Raw genomic sequence first — 25,517 nt, forward strand, 5'->3', positions numbered from 1 at the left:
GAAATGAATGACATTTCTGTATCTGTCATGTCCACAGTAAAAAATAAATGCATTTTTTACCTTTCTGTAATGTCATTCTCTCTGTCTGTCTGTCTGTCTGTCTGTCTGTCTGTCTGTCTGTCTGTCTGTCTGTCTGTCTGTCTGTCTGTCTGTCTGTCTGTCTGTCTGTCTGTCTGTCTGTCTGTCTGTCTGTCTGTCTGTCTGTCTGTCTGTCTGTCTGTCTGTCTGTCTGTCTGTCTGTCTGTCTGTCTGTCTGTCTGTCGGTCGGTCGGTCGGTCGGTCGGTCGGTCGGTCGGTCGGTCGGTCGGTCGGTCGGTCGGTCGGTCGGTCGGTCGGTCGGTCGGTCGGTCGGTCGGTCGGTCGGTCTGTCTGTCTGTATATACACACATCAATAGAAAACAGCTGAAGAGAATTTAATGAAAATCGGTATGTAATGTCGGGTGATGAACCACTGCAATCTAGGCTACAAATTATTTTATGCACGTTGAGTGAAATGGTAGTTTAGGGGAAGGCCTGAAATGTATTTCTCAAATAAGTTATTTATGTTATTAGTGGTCGTATCGATATATACTACATAACTAACATAACCTTAGTTCTGGCGTAAGTTAGTAGTAGTTATGTAAGACGTTATTAAATTTCCGATCACTTATGTCCTATACATTGTTACCGTACCGCATATAATCAGAGATATTAATGAATTTGGTTTTTTGTTACTAAGTCCATATCAGCGCCGAGTCACGAGAAAATGGGTAAACAGAATTTAGTGAAAATCGGTATGTAAATTCTGAGAATAAGGAACTACAGTCTACGATATAAATAATTTTGTAAGACGCCCTCATATCACAGAGTCGAAAGAAAACTAATGTGAAGGCCTGCAATATAGAAAGTTCATAAACTTTATCAACAATAACATTACATTGACCATTGTTTGTTGTGATGTGCTTTTTGTCTTCTGTTTCCTCTCATCCCCGATAGATAGGATTACTGCAGCGTACCGAGATTTTTTTTTAAATTTGCTTGACGTCGCACCGACACAGGTAGGTCTTATGGCGACGATGGGATAGGAAATGAATAGTGGTGTGAAGGCAGCGGCCTTGGCTTTAAGGTACAGCCTGGTGTGACTGGTGTGAAAATGGGAAACCACGGGATACCATCTTCAGGGTTGCCGGCAGTGGGGTTCGAATCCACTATCTCCCGGATGCAAGCTCACAGCTGCGCGCCCCTAACCACACAGGCAACTCGCCTGGTCGTACCGACTGTAACAGCCTGCCTGTATATTGGCGGGAAGTAGCTGGGAGTAAGATAACTTTCTTCTCTAGCATGCCATTCCTCTGGTTCATACATTTTATGATATATCTGGTACGTAACACACTGGTTCATCATAGTATTCGAGCTATTCAATCCCTACTCTGAGGCACTGACTGGAATGAGTAGTGTGCATATTTAACGGAATAATGACAGAGGAGTGTTCACGGCAGTCTACGACCTGGTTATTCCAGCTCTGGAACTTAGGACTCTTAGATCGGCACCGTAGTACTGTTCGTTAAAAGTGAGAAAGTGTGCGGTTTTTCATTTGATCGGATATTTTATATGATAACATTGCTTTCAATCGCTACATTCCTACTGACGTTTTTGTAATGACCTATGTTGAATTCAGTTAGGAAAACCACCAAGTCAGTCTTTCTGAGAATCCCGTAGCGAAGCACGGGTACATCAGCTAGTATACAATAAGAGTTTTGTCTGTACTGTACCAGGAAAGCCTAGGTCCTGGTCCATAGTTATCAAAAGAAATGTTGTTCCAGCATATAAGATCCGTCCGACGTATGAACATCTAAGTAAAAGAATGTTCCAGTATGTACCAGACTCCACGAGTGCGCTAGGCGGAGTCAAGTGACGTCACCTATTGTTCAAAGCTCACCTCCCCGAGAGATATTTCTCGAAAATATCTTTCTTTTCGCAAGTTTTCAACGCCTGTACCAATTTTAATGGAACAAACGCTAAATTGTAGCGGACGTCATAAAAATTAATCCCTGTGAATTTCAAATTAATCCATCCCATGGTTGCTGAGTTATAACGATTTAAAATCTAACAGAAATTACGCACTCACGGTCACATGGCCGAGAGAAACTACCCCTCCCAGCGCCAGCTATATATGCCACTGGGTCAAGGTTAACAGGTGGTGGTGTTGAGTTGAGTTCAGTTCATTGCAAGCAGTCCAGTCTAGCAGTGTAGTATGTGTATGAGTAAGAGAGAGGGGAGACTGGCCCTCGCATAGTATGTTCGTGCAGTCTCAAAGACAGTACTTTCCGTCGTGTTTCGCGGAGACGAAATTACGGGATAGTAAATCGCCATCGTACTTGAAAAAGGACGTCGCACCGTAAGTAGTCTATTGTGCCGCGACTACGATATAATTTACAGACATTTCGAAGTATAACACGTACGAAATCAGTGAAGTTCGAAGTTATATATTGGACATTCACAAACTAGAACATGACGTGTGGACTTAATTAATTTCATACAATATTAAATTACCAACAGAAACTGTCGTGTACAGTAACTCTAACTACTCTAGAATTTATTTTCTAACATAGCACATCCTTGGACTGTGTCTCTTTATTTATGTGCCATATTAGGACATGACGTGTTACAGTGATAAACTTAGTGAAAGTTAAGAACCTTTTCTAAAATAATATAGTTCTATCAACATTAGAGAATCAGTGTTATCTGTCAGGATAACGATTCAAAGACTGTGGTCAGAGACGGTAATGAGAAATATTACGTATTTGCACTGTGTTGGACGTTCTCAGTGACGATTTAAAATAGTGGTTTTTTTTTTTGCAACAAGGACTGTGATCATTCAATTGACGTCCTAAAATTAACATACGAATTGGACTGTGTTTAACAGTGAACGATAGCATCTGTCAATACTACTTGCATGTTTCGTGTGTTAAAATCATGTCCACGAGCAGCAGAAATCTTGAGAAAATTCTACAAGATCCACCTACCTTCAACATCATTTCATCTATAACGTCAACGTGGTTTCTTCGTGGAACTTCAAGTTCGAGTCATCATCCGCACCCGCGGAATGTTCCAGATTCTCATCAGTATTTGTAAGCCACATTTTCTTTAATAAGTGAGTAGTCACAAACTGACTGACTTTTTTTTCTTACCAATCTTGAACAGTGGTTTACCCAGTGCTGCGTGTGACGATACTTCGTAGTTCTCCATCATTACTCAAAATTCATCTTTTAATGATAAATCTATTTTCAAAATCTATTTCACAGAAGAAAGACTTTAGGAGTTTCAAGTGTTCTATGTTTCAAGGCTAACAAACTGAGAAACTCTCAACAGAAGTTCAAATTCTTATTTTCAATTATAAATGTGTTCATGTCATGTCATAATACTTAGAAAGACTTTAGGTGAAAAACTGACACTTTGTTTTTTCACAAAAGACTATAGGATCTGTGAGATTTATTTATTTTCACAAATTGCACTCAAGAAGATTTACGTTAACCCTTTTTATTTCGACATATTATTTGAATCCTATATCAACATTGCAGGGTGGTGAATCAATTAACATTATTAATAAATTGTTTGAAAAAGGTATAACCATCTATTATTCGCTCTGCGAGTCTATCCTGCTCTGTACCGGCTCCAAAAAAAAAACCAACTTCCACTACCTGAGATCCTTCTCATGCCTTACGCCCCGAACTTTTACTGGTACAGTACATTGCTCAGAATTTAAAAAAGGATGGCATTTCTGTATCAGTCGTGTCCACAGTAACAAGGAAATGCACTTTTTAATTTTCCGGTAATGTCTGTCTGTCTGTCTGTCTGTCTGTCTGTCTGTCTGTCTGTCTGTCTGTCTGTCTGTACACGCATCACGAGAAAACGGCTGAAGAGAATTTAATGAAAACTGGTATGCAAAGTCGGGGAATAAGTCTTTACAATCTAGGCCATAAATAATTTTATTCACGCTGAGTGAAATGGTAGTTTAGGGGAAGGCCTAAAATTTAATTTTCATATATGTATGTTATTAGTAGTCGTAGTAGTCGTATCTAAATAAAAGTCGGTATGCAAAGTCGGTGAATAAGTAACTATAATCTAGGCCATAAATAATTGTATTTACGCTGATTGAAATGGTAGTTTAGGGGAGGGCTTAAATTTTAATTCTCAGAAATGTATGTTATTAGTGGTCGTATCTTAATGAAAATCGGTATCCAAAGTAGGGAAATATGTCGCTATAATCTAGACCATAAATACTTTTATTCACGCCGAGTGAAATGGTACTTTAGGGGAAGGCCTAAAATTTATTTCTTAAATATTTATGTTATTAGTGTTCATATCTTAATACAAATCGGTATGCAAAGTCGGGGAATAAGTCGCTATAATCTAGGCCATAAATAATTTTATTCATGCTGATTGAGATGGTATTTTAGGGGAAGGCCTAAATTTTAATTCTCAGATATTTATGTTATTAGTTTTCTTAATGAAAATCGGCTGGCAAAGTCGGGTAATAAGTCACTATAATTTAGGCTATAAATAATTGTATTCACGCTAAGAAAAATGGTAGTGTAGAGGAAGGCCTAAAATTTAATCCTCAAATATTTATGTTATTAGTGGTTGTATCGCTAATACTACATAACTAAAGTGATATAGTATTAAATTTACGATCATTTATGTCTTGTACATTGTTACGGTACCGGCTATTATCATAGAGATATTCATGAGTTTGGATTTTTGTTACTAAGTCCTTATCAACGCCGAGTCATGAGAAAATGGAGAATAAGGAACTATAATTTTATAAGACGCCCTGATATCACAGAGTCGAAAGAAAACTAAATGTGAAGGCCTACAACACAGAAAGCTTCTAAAATTGATCAACAATAACATTACATTGACCATTGTTTGTTGTGTTTTGTGTCTTCTGTTGCCACTCATCTCCGATAGATAGGATTACTGCTGCGTACCGATTATTTTTTTAATTTCCCTTACGTTGCACCGAACGATGGTGACGATGGGATAGGAATGGGCTAGGAGTTTGAAGGAAGTGGCCTTGGCCTTAATTAAGGTACAGCCCCAGCATTTGCCTGGTGTGAAAATGGGAAAACACGGAATACCATTTTCAGGGCTGCCAACAGTGGGGTTCGAATCCACTGTCTCCGGGATGCAAGCTCACAGCTGCGCACCCCTAACCTCACGGCCAACTCTCCCGGTCGTACAGAGTGTAACAGCCTGCCTGAACATTGGCGGGAAGTAGCTGGGGAGTTAGATAACTTTCTTCTTTAGCATTCCATTCCTCTGTTTCATAAATTTTCCGATACGACTGGTACGCAACACAATGGTTCATCATAACATTCGAGCTATTCAGTCCCTACTCTGAGGCACTGATTGGAATGAGAAGTGTGCACATTTAACGGAATAATGGTAGAGGAGTGTTCACGGCTGTCTGCGGCCCGGTCATTCCAGCTCTGGAACTTCGGACTGTTAGATCGCCTCCGTAGTACTGTTCGTTAAAAGTGAGAAAATGTGCAGTTTTTAATTTGATGTAGTATTGTATATGATAGCATTGCTTTTAAATGCCCTACTGACGTTTTTGTAATGACATATGTTGACCTCGGTTAGAAAAACCACAGTCTTTCTGAGAATCCCGTAGCGAAGCACGGGTTCATCAGCTAGTAAATAAATAAATAAATAAATAAATAAATAAATAAATAAATAAATACATAAATAAATGTTCCCCTCTGTCCTGTAGTGATTAGTGTGATGAGTTGCCAACCTCGGAGGCCCGGGTGCGATTCACGGCTTTGCCACGAAATTTGAAAAGTGGTACGAGGAACGGGGTCCACTCAGTCTCGAGAGGTCAACTGAGTAGAGCGGGTTCGATCCTCACCTCAGCCATCCTCTAAGTGGTTTTCCGTGGTTTCCCACTTCTTCTCCAGGCAAATGCCGGGATGGTACGTAACTTAAGGCCACGACCCCTTCCTTCTGTCTTCCTTGCTTATCCCTTCCATTCTTCCCATCCGCCAAAAGGCCCCTTTTCAGCATAGCTGGTGAGGCCACCAGGGCGGTGTACTGGTCCTCCTCCCCAGTGTTATCTCCGACTAAATGTCACACGCTCCAGGACACGCCCTTGAGACGGTGGAGATAGGATCCCTCCCTCAGCGGGAGAGAAAACCAACCCTGTACGTTAAACGGATAAAATAATAATAATAATAATAATAATAATAATAATAATAATAATAAGAAGAAGAAGAAGAAGAAGAAGAAGAAGAAGAATGATACAGATGCAAACCACTTATGATAATTACTTTTAATTTTTACTTTCTAGAAATTTAATAAAACTAGTCTTCGTATAAATGAATAATTTCTCGTTCATACTTCTTATGGATAATATTCTTACTTTTTGTACATACTACAAACTTTAATGAAACTAATATTTTGTAATTAATACTTTTGCTTCAAATTACAGCCGATTATTATTTTAAATATTCAGTTGAGAAGTAAATACACAAATTACAATAATGGAAGTCAAGCGTCCTTTATTTCAACGCCTACCCTAGCAGGACAGGGAAAAGACGCGTGTATTATCAACCAAGTGTCATGATCATTCATAGGTCCCGAATTTGGACTCAGGAAATCTAACCACCGTAGCAATTGAGCCAAATGACTGTCCTACTTGTGTGCACCTCATTTAAAGTTTTCTGCAGCGCTCATTTGGTGGACTTGATTTTAAATCGGTAGTTTTATTTACTCTATGTGCCTCTCGCTGTAAGACAGCGAATGTGCTTTCAAGCCGACGGGGCTCCTGCACACTACTCTCTACTTGTGTGTCAGTACCTCAATATTACTTTACAGAACTGGTGGATAAGTCGTAGAGGACCCGTTGCCTGGCCATCGCGATTCACAGGCTTGAATCCTCCTGATTTTTCCTTTGTGGGTCACATGAAGTGCACTGTTTATACGAAGACCGTTGAAAATGAACAAGAGTCGGTTGCAGGAACCACCGTCACAGCTGGTGATATTCACAGAATGCCAGATATTTTTGTACAGGTTCGTCATTCACTACTAGTGCAAATAATCCTTTTTACCTCCGAAAACCGTAAAAGTAGTTAGTGGGACCGAAAGCAAATCTTTGTACTGAATCCGTTTGAGACTCATACTTCGGGGGTATCGAGTGTAAGAAATAAGTAGAACAAGTTTGGCACAAAGAGGAGAATAAAAATAAGAAGTAAAATATGAACTTATTCCAAGAAATAATATCCCTGCCATTACAGTAGATAATTATGATATGTGATCGTTACTTATACAAAGTTATTATACATAATCAACCCAGACGGAGATTAACATTAGCAACCTGTCATAACATGGATAAGTTTTACCATCACTAGTATGAAAAATTCAAACACTGAATTAACTTTATCTGATATTACGTAAGGAAAATGTAATATCAATTTGTCCATCAACTATCAATTATTCAAATACAAAATTCCAACGATAATTAATGTAATTAATTCAAACATTGATGTGACTTTTATTATTACTTAGTGACCTAAACCAAATTATAATAAATCATGACTGTGATTTATTATGTTCCTACCCAAGACATTACCAGAACTACGTGAGTTATGAGACAATAAAAGAAGTAGCTCACTTAACTAAAATGGCATTACTCGCAAGAAATAAAATATAACTCACAAATAACATGACCTGCAAACGTACCACTTTCTATAAGAAACCAGTAACTGTACAACGATATCCTATAATTATATTAATCTCAATTAGAAGACTACCAATAATTCCAATTATTTACAAGAGAAAAAAGAACACTTTAATATACCCTTGAGGAGACTGAATAGAGTGAACGAATGTTAAATGGTCATGCAGCAACATTCAGAACGTCAAGTATAACTATTACACTGTTTAACGCCTAAATGCACAGTATTGCATATGTGCAAAAGGAAACTTACTTGCTTGTTGTATCTATTTTATGAGTTTACATGTGTGCATTTCATTCTACCTTGCAGACTAACTGGCTAGGTATCGCTAGTGTAGCAAAAATTAACATTTAAAATTTTTTTGCTATTGGCTTTACGTCGCACCGACACAGATAGGTCTTATGGCGACGATGGGATAGGAAAGGCCTAGGAGTTGGAAGGAAGCGGCCGTGGCCTTAATTAAGGTACAGCCCCAGCATTTGCCTGGTGTGAAAATGGGAAACCACGGAAAACCATTTTCAGGGCTGCCGATAGTGGGATTCGAACCTACTATCTCCCGGATGCAAGCTCACAGCCGCGCGCCTCTACGCGCACGGCCAACTCGCCCGGTCATCCCGGAAATGGGCACACCGGAATTTTTATTGACCTAACATGGGACGGAATTTACTTCTGTAGAATTCCAAGCGGGCTTAGAAGAGCTTTAATTCAAGCATATTACGAACTCGATAAGGCACCTTGAAGCAAATCCCGCAGAACGAGTCACACGTGAAATTGCGAGGTTTTGTAGACTATACTGCGGATCACAGCATTCGAAATGGGTCGAGGTTCTCCCCATTATGCAGAAGATAGTCAACTGAATGACTCACGAATCCATCCAAGACATCCCTATGAGGGTGCATAAGGATGTTACACCTGATAGACCGTGGGATCAGATTTTGCCAATACCTCAAGGTGCAACAGATACCCACCGGTCTCGTGTGATGATAGCTAAGGAAATGCTTCTACACGTGCGTGAATAAGGGAAAGGCGACAGAGGAATCGCACTTTTAGGCAACAGCTTCAAGTTGATGACTTGGTCTTAATCAGAAAACCTGCTGCATCACATCCTGACATCCGCATCTATGCCATATTTTGTCCTCTCTACATAGGACCATTCAAAGTAGCCATAATACTCGACAACGGACCTTACAAAGTTGATAAGCTAGATGGTTGCGTAGAGTAAATTTACAATTCGGCGAATTTAAATAAATACTTCAAGAAGGAGAATTGAAGAAAAGAAAATCCCTATAGACCTGTCTTTTCCCTGAAAATGGGGGAGATGTACCAGGAACACTGGTCCAACATTAAAGTTTAAATAGTTCAAACTTAAAATTCGTGACGTGCGCCAATTGAGCAGCTGGCGAAGCGAGCATGTTGCAAATGACGTAGGAGCCAGCCTCGACTCTCCAAGGCTAAGTTGCATACGAATAAAATAATAACATCACCGCATACATCATTTTAACGTCTCCAATACCACCAAGTTTCCTTAAAAAATATCGAAAGAAATGAAACAGCTGCAATGTCCGTGACTTTGTTATAAAATAGGAGCGAAAATTCAACACGACACAGTCTTGTCCCACAGTCAAACCAGGACGGTTGGCTGGTGGAAGTTTGTGCCGCGACGTATCAGTACGGAATCGTAGTCTACAGTCAACGAAGTTACGGTTAGAAGTGATTCAAACAGTTCAATAATCTTACGAACTTAGAAACTGGAACAGTGTATTAGACCTTGTATTTTCTCAGGTAGTTAATATCCCAAAGTGATTGAAATATTTCTGCAGATGGCAAACTTAGACTCTGGAACAGCGCATTAGCACTAGTATTTTTCTCCAGTGTTAAATACCTCAAAGTGATTGAAATATTTCGACTAATAGCGAGCTTACGATATTGAACAGTGCATTAAGACTTGTATTTTGTCAAGTGTTAAATACCTCAAAGTAACTGGAATATTTCTGCTAATAGCGAACTTATGATATTGATCAGTGAATTAGGACTTTACTTGCGGGTTCGATTGACATTCGGCTGCATGAAAGTTAATTACTTTATTTTCTCAAGTGACAAGTTTATTAGGGGGTTCGATTCCATTGACATTCGGTAGCGTGAAAGTCTCTATTTTCTCAAGTGAAGAGTTTATTTGTCTTAAAGGAACATAAGTTGTCGATTTCATTCACATTCAACATGGCGTCAGTGCAGTTATTTCCTTCAGTTCAGAAATTACACCTCAGACTAACACGTTCGATATGTCCAAGGGCTTAAATACGTGTGTTCACGCTATTCTTTGGTGAACCAAACTCCTAGACCTCCAAGATCTTCAAGAACTTCAAGAATTTCTGGAACTTCTAGAGCTTCCCTCGTTGGAGGATACCTGGTTCCATGGTGTCAAGAGCTGATCCATGGTGAGGACGAGAGGAGTAGCAGAGCAGTGCGGGACATCGCCAGCCACAGGACGGAGAAAGGTCGCCCCCATTTCATCTTCTACTGTACTGAGGTGCAGTGAACTTGACTTTTCACAGTAAAACAAACAGTTTTGAAACATTTTTAGAACTTCATTTAAAGCAAATCCTTTCGCTCTCTGTACCACTCGAATTTAATGTGCCATACACGCCCTGCGTAACATCTCGTGCTCTTCAAGCCCAGAGTACGGGTATTTCCTGTTACAATATATATATATGTTTATATATTATATATGTTTATCGTTGCACTCTAAGAAAATGGAGCTTTTCAGATTTACTGATGACAATTTCTGCCTCTTGGATCTCCATAACTACACATGCTTCAGATAGGCTTAATTTTACCACTATCACATATCTAAAGCTGCACATTGTAAAATCTGATATACACAGTTTCTTCATAAGGCACTAGTGCTGGGAAGGAACGGAACAGAACGGAGCCAGAGGTTCCCGGGCATTCAATTAGAGGCACCGAGTACAACCGCAATCGTGTTACAACGCACATTTGATGTCCCGAGTACTGACTTTGAGAGGCGGATGGTATTAATATAATTTATTGGCGGAAGGCACGTAGGTGACACACTTTTACAGTTTGAGGAACATTGAAGATGTATTAAATAATCAGACCTATTCTGCAGGTGCACTACGTTTAATAGGCCTACGTTTGAGATTAACATGTGAACAATAATAATAATAAATAAATAATAATAATTATCATTTCCCTATAGGGCAAGTTGGCTGTGCGCTTCAGGAGCGTACAGCTGCAAGCTTGCATTCGGGAGATAGTGGGTTCTACTCCCATTGTCGGTAGTCCTGAAGATGGTTTTCCATGGTTTCCCATTTTCACACCAGGCGAATGTTGGGGCTGTACCTTAATTAAGGCCGCGGCCGATTCCTTCCCACTCTTAGGTCTTTCCTATCCCATCGTCGCCATAAGACCTATCTGTGTCGGTGCGACGTAAAGAAAATCCCTCAGAGATTTAACCAAATATTACAGAAAATTTACAGGGTATTGAAATGAAAGTATCCAATATGTTAGGTGGTGATAGTAGCCTATGCATCGAAACAGGAAAAATGTCTAATAAACATGAGTTCTAGAACACGTGTTTGTAGGAGGTGTCTAAAGTGATGTCGTTCATGGTAATGCATTTCTAAGCCCTGCAATAACAATAGACTATCCGATATTCATAGTTGACACCCCTGACATGCAATACAAACAACAATCTGGTTTCTCATCAGTGCGGATGCTATTTGAATCCCGGTCAAGAATCGTGGGTTTTGTTGTGCATTTGGTTATATTATAAACAAGTAATGAGGAGTACTGTATTGGATTATAACCTATTACCTTGGTCAATTGTTTAACAAAAAAGTACATCGTGTGTTGCGTATCGGATGGTGCTAAATAAAATCGATATACAAATCCAAAGAGATATAACAACCCTTCTCTTTCGGGGTTAAGAGGGAGAGATAAGGAAGTGACTTACAAATTCAATCTCTCCTCTTCCTTCCTAGTCGCAGTAGAGCGCTGCAGGTCTTGCTCACCTTCAGGTGTCGCGATTGGCTGCGAATCCGAATTGCTAGGTCCGGTGCTGGACCTACGCCGTGCAGGCTGCAGGCAGAGTCCGGACCGGCTGAAGTGGTCGTCAGGATAGGGTTGTTGGTGTCACCGCTAGAGGTATTGTTGTCATTATCGTTGGTCTTTTTTCTGGGTGATGTAAAGGTAAGTGTACGAAATCTGTAATGGGTGTCTCCTGAACTGAAGGTCCGCATGATTTAATCTGGTCGATATGTCTTCGCCATAATTGGCCATTGACAGATATCGTGTAGCTCAGCGCTCCATCCTTACTTAGGACTGTACCTATGATCCTTTTTTTTTATCGGGAGACGTGTAGTCACGAACGACTACCCTTTCGCCTTCGGGGAAATATCTATTGTAGATAGATGTTATCTTTCTCATTTTTCAATCACGTCCTTAACGGGATCCTGTTTCAGGATATCCAGGTTCGACCGTACTTCACGATGCAAAAACCATTGGTAGACGGGCATATTTTCTTTCTTGTCCAAATTGAGCTTGTTTGGGTGAACACGTTTCAAATGAGATGTTCCTCCTTCTGCTGCAAATTAACGCTCACACACTTTACATTTGGCCCACTTCTTGCCTGCGTTTCGTTTTAAGAACGACCAAACTACTGATTGAAGTCGTGGCATTTAGTCGAAAATGGGGACACCGGATAGGGCTCACTTGGGTACTAACTGCTCCTTCCCTCCTTACGTCCACCAGTTTCTTCGGTGTCACTCGCTACTCCGAGTACTTCGCAGCCACTGGGATTTCTCCGGTTATCCCTTGAGGGGCGCTGTAATCGCTACTACCGATTCAATTACTCAGAGCAGGCGCTTCACTCCCAGCACTATAAGACAGTGGTATGACCGTTTCAATTAACGCTGATGGTAGAGTACAAATTGCGTCTCTCCGTTCAACTAATATTAGGCACGCCCATGTGAAAATTCTCACGTTAACCGATTAGGATTGAACATTTACATAGGTCACTGTGCAGGCTGAATGTTCTCATATTTTACTCAATATTGTCCCGGACAGATTAGTCATGGCGATGGTCAAACGCGGTACTTCCTCACTTGAAACGTCACAAAAAATGTAAGATATACACTTGCACACCTGGTAAAGCTCACCTACTCTTTCGAAATCATATTACTGGGTATTTGTGATAGCCAGTCACCACGAATACCCAAGTTCACTCATCGCAACTTGTGACTGCACTATTATAACAGTTCTCGAAGTTCCAGATCACATTCAGCAAAATTAGCCGACCCGGCGCATACTAATCAGACGTTGCGGACTAAGCAAGCCTTGCGAAGTAATAGCAGATTTACCATGTGAGTTACTCAAGCACGAGAAGAAGACTGACTAACCTCCTCTCTGCTCCAAGAAAACTATCCTATCCTTGTCGTATAAGTAGCTATGGGCACTTTGCAGTGATATTTGAATCTCTTAGACATACTATTTCGCCACCGAACTAGACCCGGAATATATTATACATCGCTACGTCTCCGGGAGTTTGAGTTCGCGAACGTCTCGCTCGCGCGATAATGAAGTCGCGCATAACATACGTGCGGTTCCAGTACCGAGGTAGGAAGAAAATATTTCGAACATTTGTTGTGATTAATGAAATGATTTGCAAGGAAGTACAGTACCCTCGTAGTTTATGCGTATATGCCATGGAGAGTGTCGTAGAACAGAGCGATACTCCTTACGTCATTTCTTTAGGTCCCTACTATCATTCGAGCTTTTTGGGCAAATATTTTCTTAACACTCTGAATACTAAACGATGGACAATCGAGTATTTCATCTTTAACTTCCAGGTTTGGGATTGGTATGTAGTACAAAAATACCACAGGACGGACACCTTTTTTAAAGATATAATCTACTTAGACAAGATATAAGCCTGAGCTAGGAATATTGCAGATATGAATTATAAAATATTCTGTCATTCATCTGTAACTTGAATATTGTTTGTAACTAATGATCCAATATGATATAACAAATGATGTTGGAGGCTGTAGGCGTATATAATTAAGAATACAAGGGTGGTAGGGAAGACGGACTGCTGCCTCACTGCTGATTTGAATTAAATAAAGCTACATATTTTCACAGGATCAAAGACACTGTTAATAATATTAACTTACAATCTCTTCTGACGTGCTAGAAGAAGCAGGAAGTCGAGGATATAAGCTGGAACGATGTGTAGAAAAATAACACATAGTTTGTGTATAAGCCGGTTAGTATGTATATTGCCGTCTGGATACCAAACTGCTAATTCAAAAGGGTTTTCGTACACTATCTTACGGCCACGTTCCACTACGTCACCCCAGGATAGCTGAATGACTTGGCCGGCAGACACGTTGTAAACTGGTATTTCATCGAGTTCGGACCTGAAAAAGGAAAGAACGACAGTATTACCAAAAGTGTTCCCAAGAACCCAAGTTTTATGGCAAGGTGCCCTTCTCGACACCATCGTCGAGTAGGGGCCTAAGGAACCTAGTTTAAGGCTAGCTGCCCTTCTCGACAACGTAACGTTACGCAGGACAGCTTATTCCCTCCTCCTCCTCCTCTTTCTCCTCCTCCTTACAATTTCTCTATCCGACAGCGTGACGTCATGCAGGACAGCACAACCCGTCCTCCTCCTCCTTACATTTCTGTATCCAGCAGCGTAACGTCACGGATGTCAGCTCAATCGCTCCTCCTTCTCCTACTCCTAACAGTTTTACGGACAGATACCCTACCCTCTACTATTTTTTGGAGGAAGCCTAACTACACTAACTACACTTTCGCCATCCGACGCGTGGCCTCCCCTCCTGTACAAGATAAAACATGTTGTTAATCAATCCTGTTACAGAGTATCGGAAAAAATTCATCTTGCTGTGCCCCTCTACTACGAGCAAAATTAAAAAGATGTAGTATATGAAGGAACTAAACCGACCAGTCGAATAGGCCGTGCGGTTAGAGGGCAATCCGTAGAGGCAGGTATAATAATAATAATAATAATAATAATAATAATAATAATAATAATAATAATAATAATAATAATAATAATAATAATAATAATAATAATAATACCGAGATTTTAGCTGTGCTGTTAGGGGTCCGCCAGTTGTAAGCGTTATTCGGTGGTAGTAATTATTGTTTTATGAAGTGGAATCAAATAATGGACTCAGCTAAGGGCACCGTAGTCGCCAACCTACGTTCGGAAGTTAAGATCCCCTACGGAAACATTAACGAACAAGTCTAAACATGCATAACCATGACGACGTAATCTTATGGCATGCAAACAAGTACACCACACTTTAACTTACTTACAGTACCGATTCCATACAGTGACATCTCGGAAAATAATAATAATAATAATAATAATAATAATAATAATAATAATAATAATAATAATAATAATAAGTACCCCTATGAGCAGCGGTCGCTTCAGGGCTAGCGACAGCGGGATTCGAAATCACTATCTCCTGGTTGAGGACTACTCAAAGCGCTGGCTTTCTGACCTTAACAGATTTGATCTTGACTCATTCTAATGGTATTTGATGGTGCATAAATATAACACCCTTGTAACGGTAGATTTACTAACACGTTAAAGAACTCCTGCGAGACAAAATTCCATTACCTCGACGTTATCTGACCACAACTTGATAGATTCAACCGTGGCTTATTCGAAAGGTGTTCAAATACAACAACCTTGTAACGGTAAATTTTCTATCACGTTAAAGAACTCCTGAGAGAAAAAATTCCCTTACCTCGACGTTATCTGACTACAACTTGCCAGATTCAATCCTGGCTTATTCAAAAGGTGCTCAAATACAACAGCCTTGTAAATGTAAATTTATTAACACGCTGAAAAACTCCTGCGAGGCAAAATTCCGTTACCTCGACGTTATCTGACTATTCAAGTTGAGTTTTTCTGATTAAAATACGAGGGACAGTATGCTGACTGTTTAGGAAATGAAAAACCTACAACCTGTTTTCCTGTTAATAACCGGGTCAGGGAAGGGAAAGTGAAGCCTCTAACATGCAGCAAGGACAGGAATTGTGTCGGCTGCCAAGGCTTATCGCACTTACGTACTATATGGAAGGAAACTAAAACCGACTAGTCGAGTAGGCTGTGTGGTTAAATCGTAGACTCAGCTAAGGACACCGTGGTCGTCAACCCACGGACCGAAGTTAAGATCTCCCTTGGGGGGAATTGAAAAACATAGTATATAGAAGGTAACGTGTAGTCAGCGCATCAAATCCTCACGGATGTTGCCTGGTGTATAGCGACAAAGGACAATCTAGACTAAACAAATATAACACTAATATTATTAAGACACAAATATACTGTAATTTCAAAGTGTGTAGAGAGAAGCCGCAGTGCAGCAGACAGGATGCGTATTTTGCTGACACGTGCATACTTTTTGATAAGCTCGACTGTGGACTCTGGACTCTGTCAAGGATGATCAAGACTACATTGCACTAACTTGTGCACTTGCAATTGATGTCCCTATCGTTGTCATAAGACCTATCTAATAATAATAATAATAATAATAATAATAATAATAATAATAATAGAGAGTAGCTGCGTGTTAGGGTTATCCGGTTGTGAGCATGTATTTGGTGGTAGTGATTACTGTTTTAATAAGTGGAATCAAATCGTGGACTCAACTAAGGGCGCCGTGGTCGTCAACCCACGGTCCAATAATAATACCGAGAGAGTAGCTGTGCTGTTAGGGGTCATCCAGTTATAAGCTTGTATTCTGTAGTAGTGGTCATTGTTTCAAGAAGTGGAATCAGCTAAGGGCACCGTGGTCGTTAACCCACGGTCCAATAATAACAATAATACTGAGAGAGTAGCTGTGCTGTTAGGAGTCACCCAGTTGTAAGCATGTATTCGCTGGTAGTGATTACTGTTTTAAGAAGTAGAATCAAATCGTGGACTCAGCTAAGGGCGCCGTGGTCGTCAACCCAGGTTGGTCGTCAACCCATGGTCCAATAATAATACCGAAAGAGTAGCTGTGCTGTTAGGGGTTATCCAGTTGTAAGCTTGTATTCGGTAGTAGTGATTATATTTTTAAGAAGTGGATGAAATCGTAGACTCAGTTAAGTGCGCCGTGGTCGTCACCCCACGGTCCGAAGTTAAGATCCCCCGGGGAAATTCAAAAGACGTAGTATATAGAAGGAACTAAACCGACCAGTCGAGTAGACCATGCGGTTTGCGTAAAGCCACTACCAAAGCCATTATTCATGTTGTAGCATACTGGTTACTTCTCTCTATGCTGTATCGTATGAACAAAGACAGGAGTGGAGCAGTACATTTGCGCAGTACAGTTACTGTTTAGGTACTTAGTCTGTTCAGATGTGTTTTTATCAGTGCATTTATATATTACAGTAAAATTGTATAATTATCATTGGTTATTCGTTAACAGCAGTATACAAATATCCGTGTGCGTGTGTGTAAACGTGGAGGTGGTTACAAATGCTAGTCGCCAGCCATTAAAATAGTTTTCTGGGAAGGAGTTAGGTCACAAGCCAATATACTTATCTATCAGTTACTGAAAATGGGTTTCCGCGGTTTTATATTTTCATACCAGGCAAATGCTAGTCCTGAAGATAGTTTTCCGAGAACAGTTACACATAGACACTTGCTCTGTATATCAATGCATGTTTTAATCGTAAAATTCAATAATTATTATTTGTTATTCGTTAACAGTAGTGAAAAAAATATATAAAACCTGTGCGTGTGTAAAACGTAGTGTCAGACTGCAATCCAATGTGCTCATCGTTTTATTAAAAAAATACAGACAGATAATGAACTTTGATCGATACGTGGATATATAAGCGAACAATAAATTCTCCCCCTCTCTTACTCTCAACGAAGCAACTTTCGCAACAAGTTTAACCAATGTAAGTACACGTGTTTACTGTTTGTAAAAATGAATATATATTTAAAAAGTAAAATGAAATATATACTTACGTTTTTTATTTTTATTTTTAGAAAATCATCATCACCATTGCCATCATTATCAGTGATTGTTATCTGCTGTCTATTCCATCATCATCGTTGATTGTTATCTGCTGTCTACTCTTATTAACAAAAATCTTGTGGCTTGATTTTCTACGTACCGAGCTCGATAGCTGCAGTCGCTTAAGTGCGGCCAGTATCCAGTATTCGGGAGATAGTAGGTTCGAACCCTACTGTCGGCAGCCCTAAAAATGGTTTTCCGTGGTTTCCCATTTTCACACCAGGCAAATGCTGGGGCTGTACCTTTATTAAGGCCACGGCCACTTCCTTCCCACTCCTAGCCCTTTCCTGTCCCATCATCGCCATAAGACCTATCTGTGTCGGTGCGACGTAAAGCAACTAGCAAAAAAAATTCTCCATTAATCTGAAAAGTAAGTTTGATTTTTTAAACGTAAAAATGTTATCATTGTTTGCCATTGATGCTTTCACGGCCCGTACTTATAGACATGATATTGATTCTTTACTTTTCGCAGAGAATTTCACCTTACTTTCTTGACACGGCATAAGCCCAAAAGCCTATACAGTATCATGTCTATAATATTATTTTTTGGTTTTTATCTTTCTTTTTTAAATATTATCATCATTTGTAAAGAGAACACGCATAATATTAGAGCGACAAACGTTTACTGATTGGTGTATTTTTGCCGTATCCACATCACAGAAATGACTAGAGAGTTGATTTCAACGATCGCAAAAAGGACTAGGGAGTGCTCTGCTCTATCTACTTTCAAGACGTAAATCACTTAAAGGTATGTTTTATCTTTTATTATTCAATGATGCTATTGTTAAAAATTATAAAAATAGTATTTTGATTTTTTAGAAAATGGAAAAGATTAACAATCTAGTACGGTTTACAGGGACACCTACAAGAAGACAAAGTGATCTTCCTGTTAATGGACAATTTAGAGTTATTTCACTTCAGAGATTATCTACGTGATTTGGTGTTAGAATATTGTGTATCTGCGAAGAATTTAAGGTATTTCTACCTAATAGATTTAATGCGTTTTCAGATTCGGAACTAGATAATATAAATTAACGAAAAATTGCCTTGTCATATCATAGGATATAAAACAATATATGTATTCTTAGTTTTGTTGATATTTAATTAACGCACACATAGCATGAATTAATATTATTATTTTTAATGTCATGACATCTAATTGAGAAACTATTGATAGGCTACATGTTTTTCATCACGTATGCTAAGTGGTATTATAAAAAATTCAATGAATATTTTAGATCCAAATTCGTTTTTAATATCATGCTATAATGTATTTGAAGAAAAAGTGTCTTTACTAACTACGCATACTGCGCTTAAGTTAAATGCACTACTTGCATGTTCATTTATTCTTTTTAAAGATAATGATGAAATTCATGAAACTTTTTAATTATCATCGAGAATGACAAAACTGTTATATTCTGATAATATTTCAGAATGGTTTCGTGAACACGTTTTAGACGAATTGCTTGCCAAATTACAAAAGTTTGCAGAGGGGGCGAGCAGTAAATCTCTACAAAATATTTCTCATCTTCAGATTAATGTCTGTAAATTAGATCCGTTAAATTCAGGTAGACAATATATCCCACTTCTGAAAGCCATTGCAGATAAAAGAAGCTGTTATCAACATTCGGAATATTGATGACTATTGCTCTCTACGGTGTATCGCAATGGCATTAAAACCAGCAACACTTAACCATTCAAGAACTTCACAGTGTAAAGATATGTTCATTGAGTTGCAACAAACGTTAAATTTTGACGATGTTTATTTTCCAATGAACTTAACAAACATTTCCAAATTTGAGAAAAACAATCGTAATTTTTCATTTTCTCCGTACGGTGTAAAGGGAGAGAGTATTCTAAGACCACTTTATACAGCTTCTTCTCCAAAACAACATCATATTCATCTTCTGTATGTTTGCAATGAAAACACAAGCCACTACTCTCTTATAACAAAACTTTCACGTTTGTTATCGTACATAGAAGAGAAGTTTATATGTGACAGATGCTTGCAATACTTTTCAACAGAAAGCACGTTAGCTACACACTTCGTTGATTGTACAACACACCCAGCCGTAAAAATTGTTCTTACAATTAGTGAAAATGACGAAATGAAATTTGAGAATTATTGTCGCCAGGAACCTGTTCCGTTTACTGTTTATGCAGATTTTGAATGTTTTACAGCACATTTTCTTCGTTGTCAACCAGACTTCTCTGAACCATATACTCATTATATACAGAAGCATGCACCGTTTTCTGTAGGATACAAAGTTGTTTGTTCATATGATTCATCATCATAAATTTTTTAGATGTATCGAGGAGAAAACTGTAATGAATTACAAGAGTTAGCACATCGTGTTCATTTTCTTATATCACATCCAGTTCCAATTCAAATGTCATTGGATGATATGATTATGCATGATGAAACAGATGAATGTCACATCTGTAAACTGCCTATTACTTTCCCAGAGATTAAGGTTAGAGATCACTGCCACTTTACTGGAAAGTATCGCGGGCCTGCTCATAATTCATGCAACATTTATATCGTGTTCCCAAATTTATTCCTTGCTTTCTTCGTAACTTGTCAGGCTGCGAGAGCCACTTTATTTTTCGAGAAATTAAACAATTAAATTGCACAAAGTCCACTGTAATTGCACAAAATTATGAGCGCTTCATTTCATTCAGTTATCGTGTAGGCGATATTAGCATTCACTTTCTAGATTCCTATAAATTTATAAAAGTTTCTCTCGATACACTTGTAAATGGACTTTCAAGGACTTAAAATACATTCATGAGCATTTTCCAGATCCTGAGAAATTTAAACTTTGTATAAGTAAAGGTATACTGCCATATGACTATATTCAAAGCTTTCAAAGGTTAGAAGAAACAAAATTACCTCCTCAGTCTGCACTTAATAGAGTATTAAATAAATGTAGTACACCATCACTAAGCTCATCCTCAAATGATAAACATACAAATCGATTTCAGATGAAGCCTATTTGCATGTATGTAATGTGTGGTCAACATTTAATATAAAGTCATTAGGTGAATATGCAGACTTGTATTTAAAGGTAGACACACGTTTACTCTGTGATGTGTTTGTAAAGTTCCATAAAATGTGTTTACTATTTATGGATTAGACCCTTGCTGTTACTACACGACTCCCGGTCGTTAGTGGGATGCAGTGTTAAAGTATACAGGTGTTAAACTTGATCTCCTTACTGATGTTAACATGTTTTTGTTTTCTGAACGCGGAATTCGCGGTGGACTTGTTTCGCTTGTTTGCAGACATGGCATTGCAAATAATCCATACCTCAAGAATTATGATTCAGAAAAGGAAGATTATTACCTTATGTATTTGATGTTAATAATCTGTATGGGCATGCAATGTCTCAGGTTTTACCGTATAAAGGTTTTGTATGGCTAACAGAAACTGAAATTTACCATTTCGATGTTTTTTTGGCTGCTAAAGATCCTAGTCGCGCTTTCGTGTTAGAGGTTTCACTTGCATACCCTTCTAATCTGCATAATTCACATTCGGACATTCCTTTTTGCGTTGAAAAAATGATTCCGCCTCATAATACGTTAAAGCACGTTAAACTGCTAGCTACACTATTCCCAAAAAAGCGGTACGTTATTCGCATACAATTTCTTGGTCAATGCCTAGAATACGGCTTACAATTAGAGTGTATTCACCGTATTATTGCGTTTAAGCAGGAAGCATGACTTGAACCGTATATGGATTTAAATACAGAGCATCGTCAACGTGCTATGTCAACATCCGAGAGCACGTTTTTCAAACTCATGAATAACTCTATCTATAAAACGTATGGAAAATGTACGCAAACATCGCGACGTTCATTTAATTAATCAATGGGATAGATGGTATGGGGCACGCAAGTACATTTTAAAACCGAATTTTAAATCCAATCATGTCATTGATTGTGACCTTATTACTGTTGAAATGAAAAACTGAGATAGTTTATGCGAAGTCAATTTATTTGGGAATGGTCATACTAGATTTCGCAAAACTAAAAGTGCATGATTTTCATTATGGATTTGCAAAGCAGCAGTTTTCAGACCTTTCACTTTTGTATATGGATACAGATTATTTTATTTATCATATTCGGAATACAGACGCCTACAATGTAATGCGAAACCAATCTGAATACGTCTACACTTCTTCCTTTTCACCATATAATCAATTTGATATTAAGCCACTTAATAAGAAAGTCATAGGTCTTAGCAAGATGAATGTGGTATGCTATTGTTTTTGCTATTGCCTTTACGTCGCACCAATACAGATAGGTCTTACGGCGACGATGGGACAGGAAAGGGCTAGGACTTGGAAGGAAGCAGCCGTGGTCTTAATTAAGGTACAGCCCCAGCATTTGCCTGGTGTGAAAATGGGAAACCACGGAAACCATCTTCAGGGCTGCCGACAGTTGGGTTCGAACCTACTATCTCCCGAATACTGGACACTGGCCGCACTTAAGCGACTGCAGCTATCGAGCTCAGTGAATGTGGTATGAATATTATTCAGAGTTTACTGGTATAGCACCGAAGATGTATGCATGTGAGACAGAAAATTTACAATCTGTGAAAAAGGCAAAAGCGTACGTTCAAGTGTAGTTAGCCATTTACATGTTCAAAACTGTCGTAATGTACTAGCATGCTGCTTGCTGTAGGAAGATAAGAATACAACCACGCCGACATCATGTTTTTACTATTGAGCAGAATAAATGTTCATTAATTCCATTCGATAATAAATGTGTGTGGAATAGTGATTCTCTTACGAGTGTACCAGGGGGGTAAAACAACATATAGCTGTTTGTTATGCCATGATATTTAAATTTAAATTTTCATACAACTTTTATTATTGTAAATATAACAATTATGTGTAAAAAAGGGGAAAGATTATCTATAAAAGGATTATTATATCATCTTCATTTATTTTAAATTCCATTTTATTTGTATATTGAAAGCGTAAAAATATTCACTTGTTAAAAATTTAACATTATGTTTATTTTTCAAAAAATAATAAGTATGTAAACATTTTCAGAAAATTATTTCATTTCCATATTTTTATGAAATTACAAATAGTAATAATATTTGTTTGGACAAAACAAATATTAATGGTATTAATGAACAATAAAAAACGTAATATTGTTTTATTTTCTATAGTGGACTACCTTGTAATATTAAAAAATCATGAATAATGATGACAATAATGATGACGAATAATACAAAACAAAAATGGTATATTATTTTGTTTTTTCTATAATAGATTATGATTACACACCCATTCCTCTTCCTTTGTCCATCTATTTGTGACCTTTTAGAAAAACCTGTTATGAATCAGTAAAACTTTAAAAGGTAAAAAGTAATACCTTCTCTTTACCGCACCCTCCTTTTTCATGTTCTTTTATCAAACGAAAAGTGTAAAAAGGGAAAAATGGCAAATAAAACTTATGCGACACATCTTAACAGTACCGGTAGGTAAAAGAACGGACCACTCTACACTACTATTTCCAGTTTAATAACATAACGTAAGTATACCTGCACCAAAAAGAGGTAATAATAACGATCAATATTTGTCTAATACTCTTATCCGTTATTCTTTGCAAACTAGACTGGGTGATCTACATTAGTTAGCTCTTTAATTGTATTAATAACAAAATTATAATTTCTAGCAAGATAGTGTCGGGAAGGGGGCAGGGTCCACTAAAGTTAGACCCCACCAAGATGGTGTCGGGGAAGGGGTATGTCAAAAAGGGAAGCTAGCCTTAAAACTTTACTCCTCTAAGTTTAGAGCCCCTCTAAGGTGGTGTCAGCGGCAGGGAGGGATGTCGAGACGGGCAGCTAGCCTTAAACTGTAATCCTCTGTAGCTAAGTCCCCCTGGCTATGCCAACAGCAGTGAGGTTAGCCACGTTCTAATATTCCGCACCAAAAACAAGTGCACGTGGTTATGACCTGTCAAGATCGCAGCTGTCATCTTACTAGCTCTTGAAATTCCACGCCCCTACGTCGTTAAGTTAGCAGCAGTGAGGTTAGGACCTCTCAGCAGTGAGGTTAGCCATGCTCAGTTGTTCAACAAATGCATGTGGTTAGGACCTGTCAAGATGGCAGCTTTCATCCCTGTTTAAATTCCGCGCACCACGTCGTTAAGATGGCAGCAGTGACGATAGTCACGTTCATTTGTTCAAAATCCGCGCCAAACAAGTGCACGTGGTTAGGACCTATCAAGATGGCAGCAGTCATCTTGTCAAATGTTTAAATTCCGCGCCCCACGTGGTTAAGATGGCAGCAGTGAGGTTAGCCACGTTCAAAATTCCGCGCCAAACAGTTGCACGAGGTTAGGACCTGTCTAGATGGCAGCTGTCATCTTTACAGCTGTTCAAATTCCGCACCCACATGGTTATGATGGCAGCAGTAAGGTTAAGACCTGTCAAGATAGCAGCAGTGAGGTTAGCGACGTTCACTTGTTCAAAATCCGCTCCAAACAAGTGCACGTGGTTAATATGGCAGCAGTGAGGTTAGCCACGTTCACTTGCTGAAGAATTACACGTGGTTATGTCCTGCCATAATAGCAACTGCCATCTTAACAGGAGTTACTTTTCTCCGACGTGGTTGAGATGGCAGCAGTGAGGTTAGCACCTGTTAAGATGGCAGCAGTGAGGTTAGCCACGTTAGCTTGTTCAAAATCCTCGCCAAACAAGTGGACGTGGTTAGGACCTGTCAAAATGGCAGCTATCATTTTGACAGCTGTTTGAATTCCGCGCCCCACGTAATTAAGATGGCAGCAGTGAAGTTAGGGTCTGTCAAGATGGCAGCAGTGAGGTTAGCCACGTTCCCTTGTCCAAAAAAGTGAGGCTTCCATCAAGACGGCAGCTGTCAAGAACACGTGGCTGTGTTTACAAACAGGGCCATGTGGCCATGACGTTACGGTCACGTGGTCATGACGCCATGGGGTCAATGACCTTGGCCGGGTTCAATGACCTCGGGTGCTGACTCAGCAGAAGAAATACTGACGCCTGTGATTTAGTACCCCCTTGCTGTACTACTTGCATTTTCTAAATTGGAAAGGTTATACTTTCTGTTCAACTAGAAGAAATTTTGGTAAAGAGAGGTTAGTATTTCATCAATCGTGTGCACAAATACATGTTTAAATACTGTATTATTATGCAGAAAATTTAACTATTTCATTACGTCTTTTTAGAAATGTATATTGTTGCATAAAATCAGTTTAAACTCAATTCATCTTCACACTCCAATAAACTCGAATACTTCACACGCATACATAAATATAAATTATAATAACGTTTATTAAAGCAAGTTATCTAGTTTCCATAAAACGTGCGGTTGTGTTATAATATTAGAATAAGAAACTCGGGAGATCACGCTCAAACTATAACTGTTATCAATTAACAAGTTAAATGGAAGTCAGAACGATACGATGGTGAGACATGTGATATCCGAATACGATTTTAGACTAAAAATTTCGCTGCATTTCACCACTTATTTGCTTCAAAGGCGACCCTTTATGTGGGGTAAACAAGGATGTGTATGCTAGGAAAAAGGTGGCCCACTTCTGTTTGGTCTCCTTCACGCTAGGTGCTCCCGTTGCGAGCATTTCTTTTTCTGAGTCAGGGACTGAATCTTCGTTAATCGACTGACACAAGCAAGGGTTTTACAAAATGCAATTATTCTAAGGAAAATTCAAAATGATGAAATTGT

General features: G+C 38.9%; 1 protein-coding gene across 2 annotated transcripts in view; it reads right to left on the minus strand.

Moving 5' to 3' along the window:
* Positions 1 to 25,517, minus strand: part of LOC136863243 (putative fatty acyl-CoA reductase CG5065) — a 249,057-nt gene that overhangs the window by 53,639 nt on the left and 169,901 nt on the right. Inside the window, exon 7 of one of the 2 annotated variants that reach the window (XM_067139630.2) lies at positions 13,910 to 14,155. The exons of the other annotated variant lie outside the window; for it this stretch is intronic. Coding sequence (XP_066995731.2) covers positions 13,910 to 14,155 — 246 coding nt within the window. The remainder of the gene's footprint in view (positions 1 to 13,909; positions 14,156 to 25,517) is intronic. 2 annotated transcript variants of the gene reach the window in all.

Source organism: Anabrus simplex, chromosome 2, assembly GCF_040414725.1.
Source record: "Anabrus simplex isolate iqAnaSimp1 chromosome 2, ASM4041472v1, whole genome shotgun sequence".
Classification (NCBI taxonomy): domain Eukaryota; kingdom Metazoa; phylum Arthropoda; class Insecta; order Orthoptera; family Tettigoniidae; genus Anabrus; species Anabrus simplex.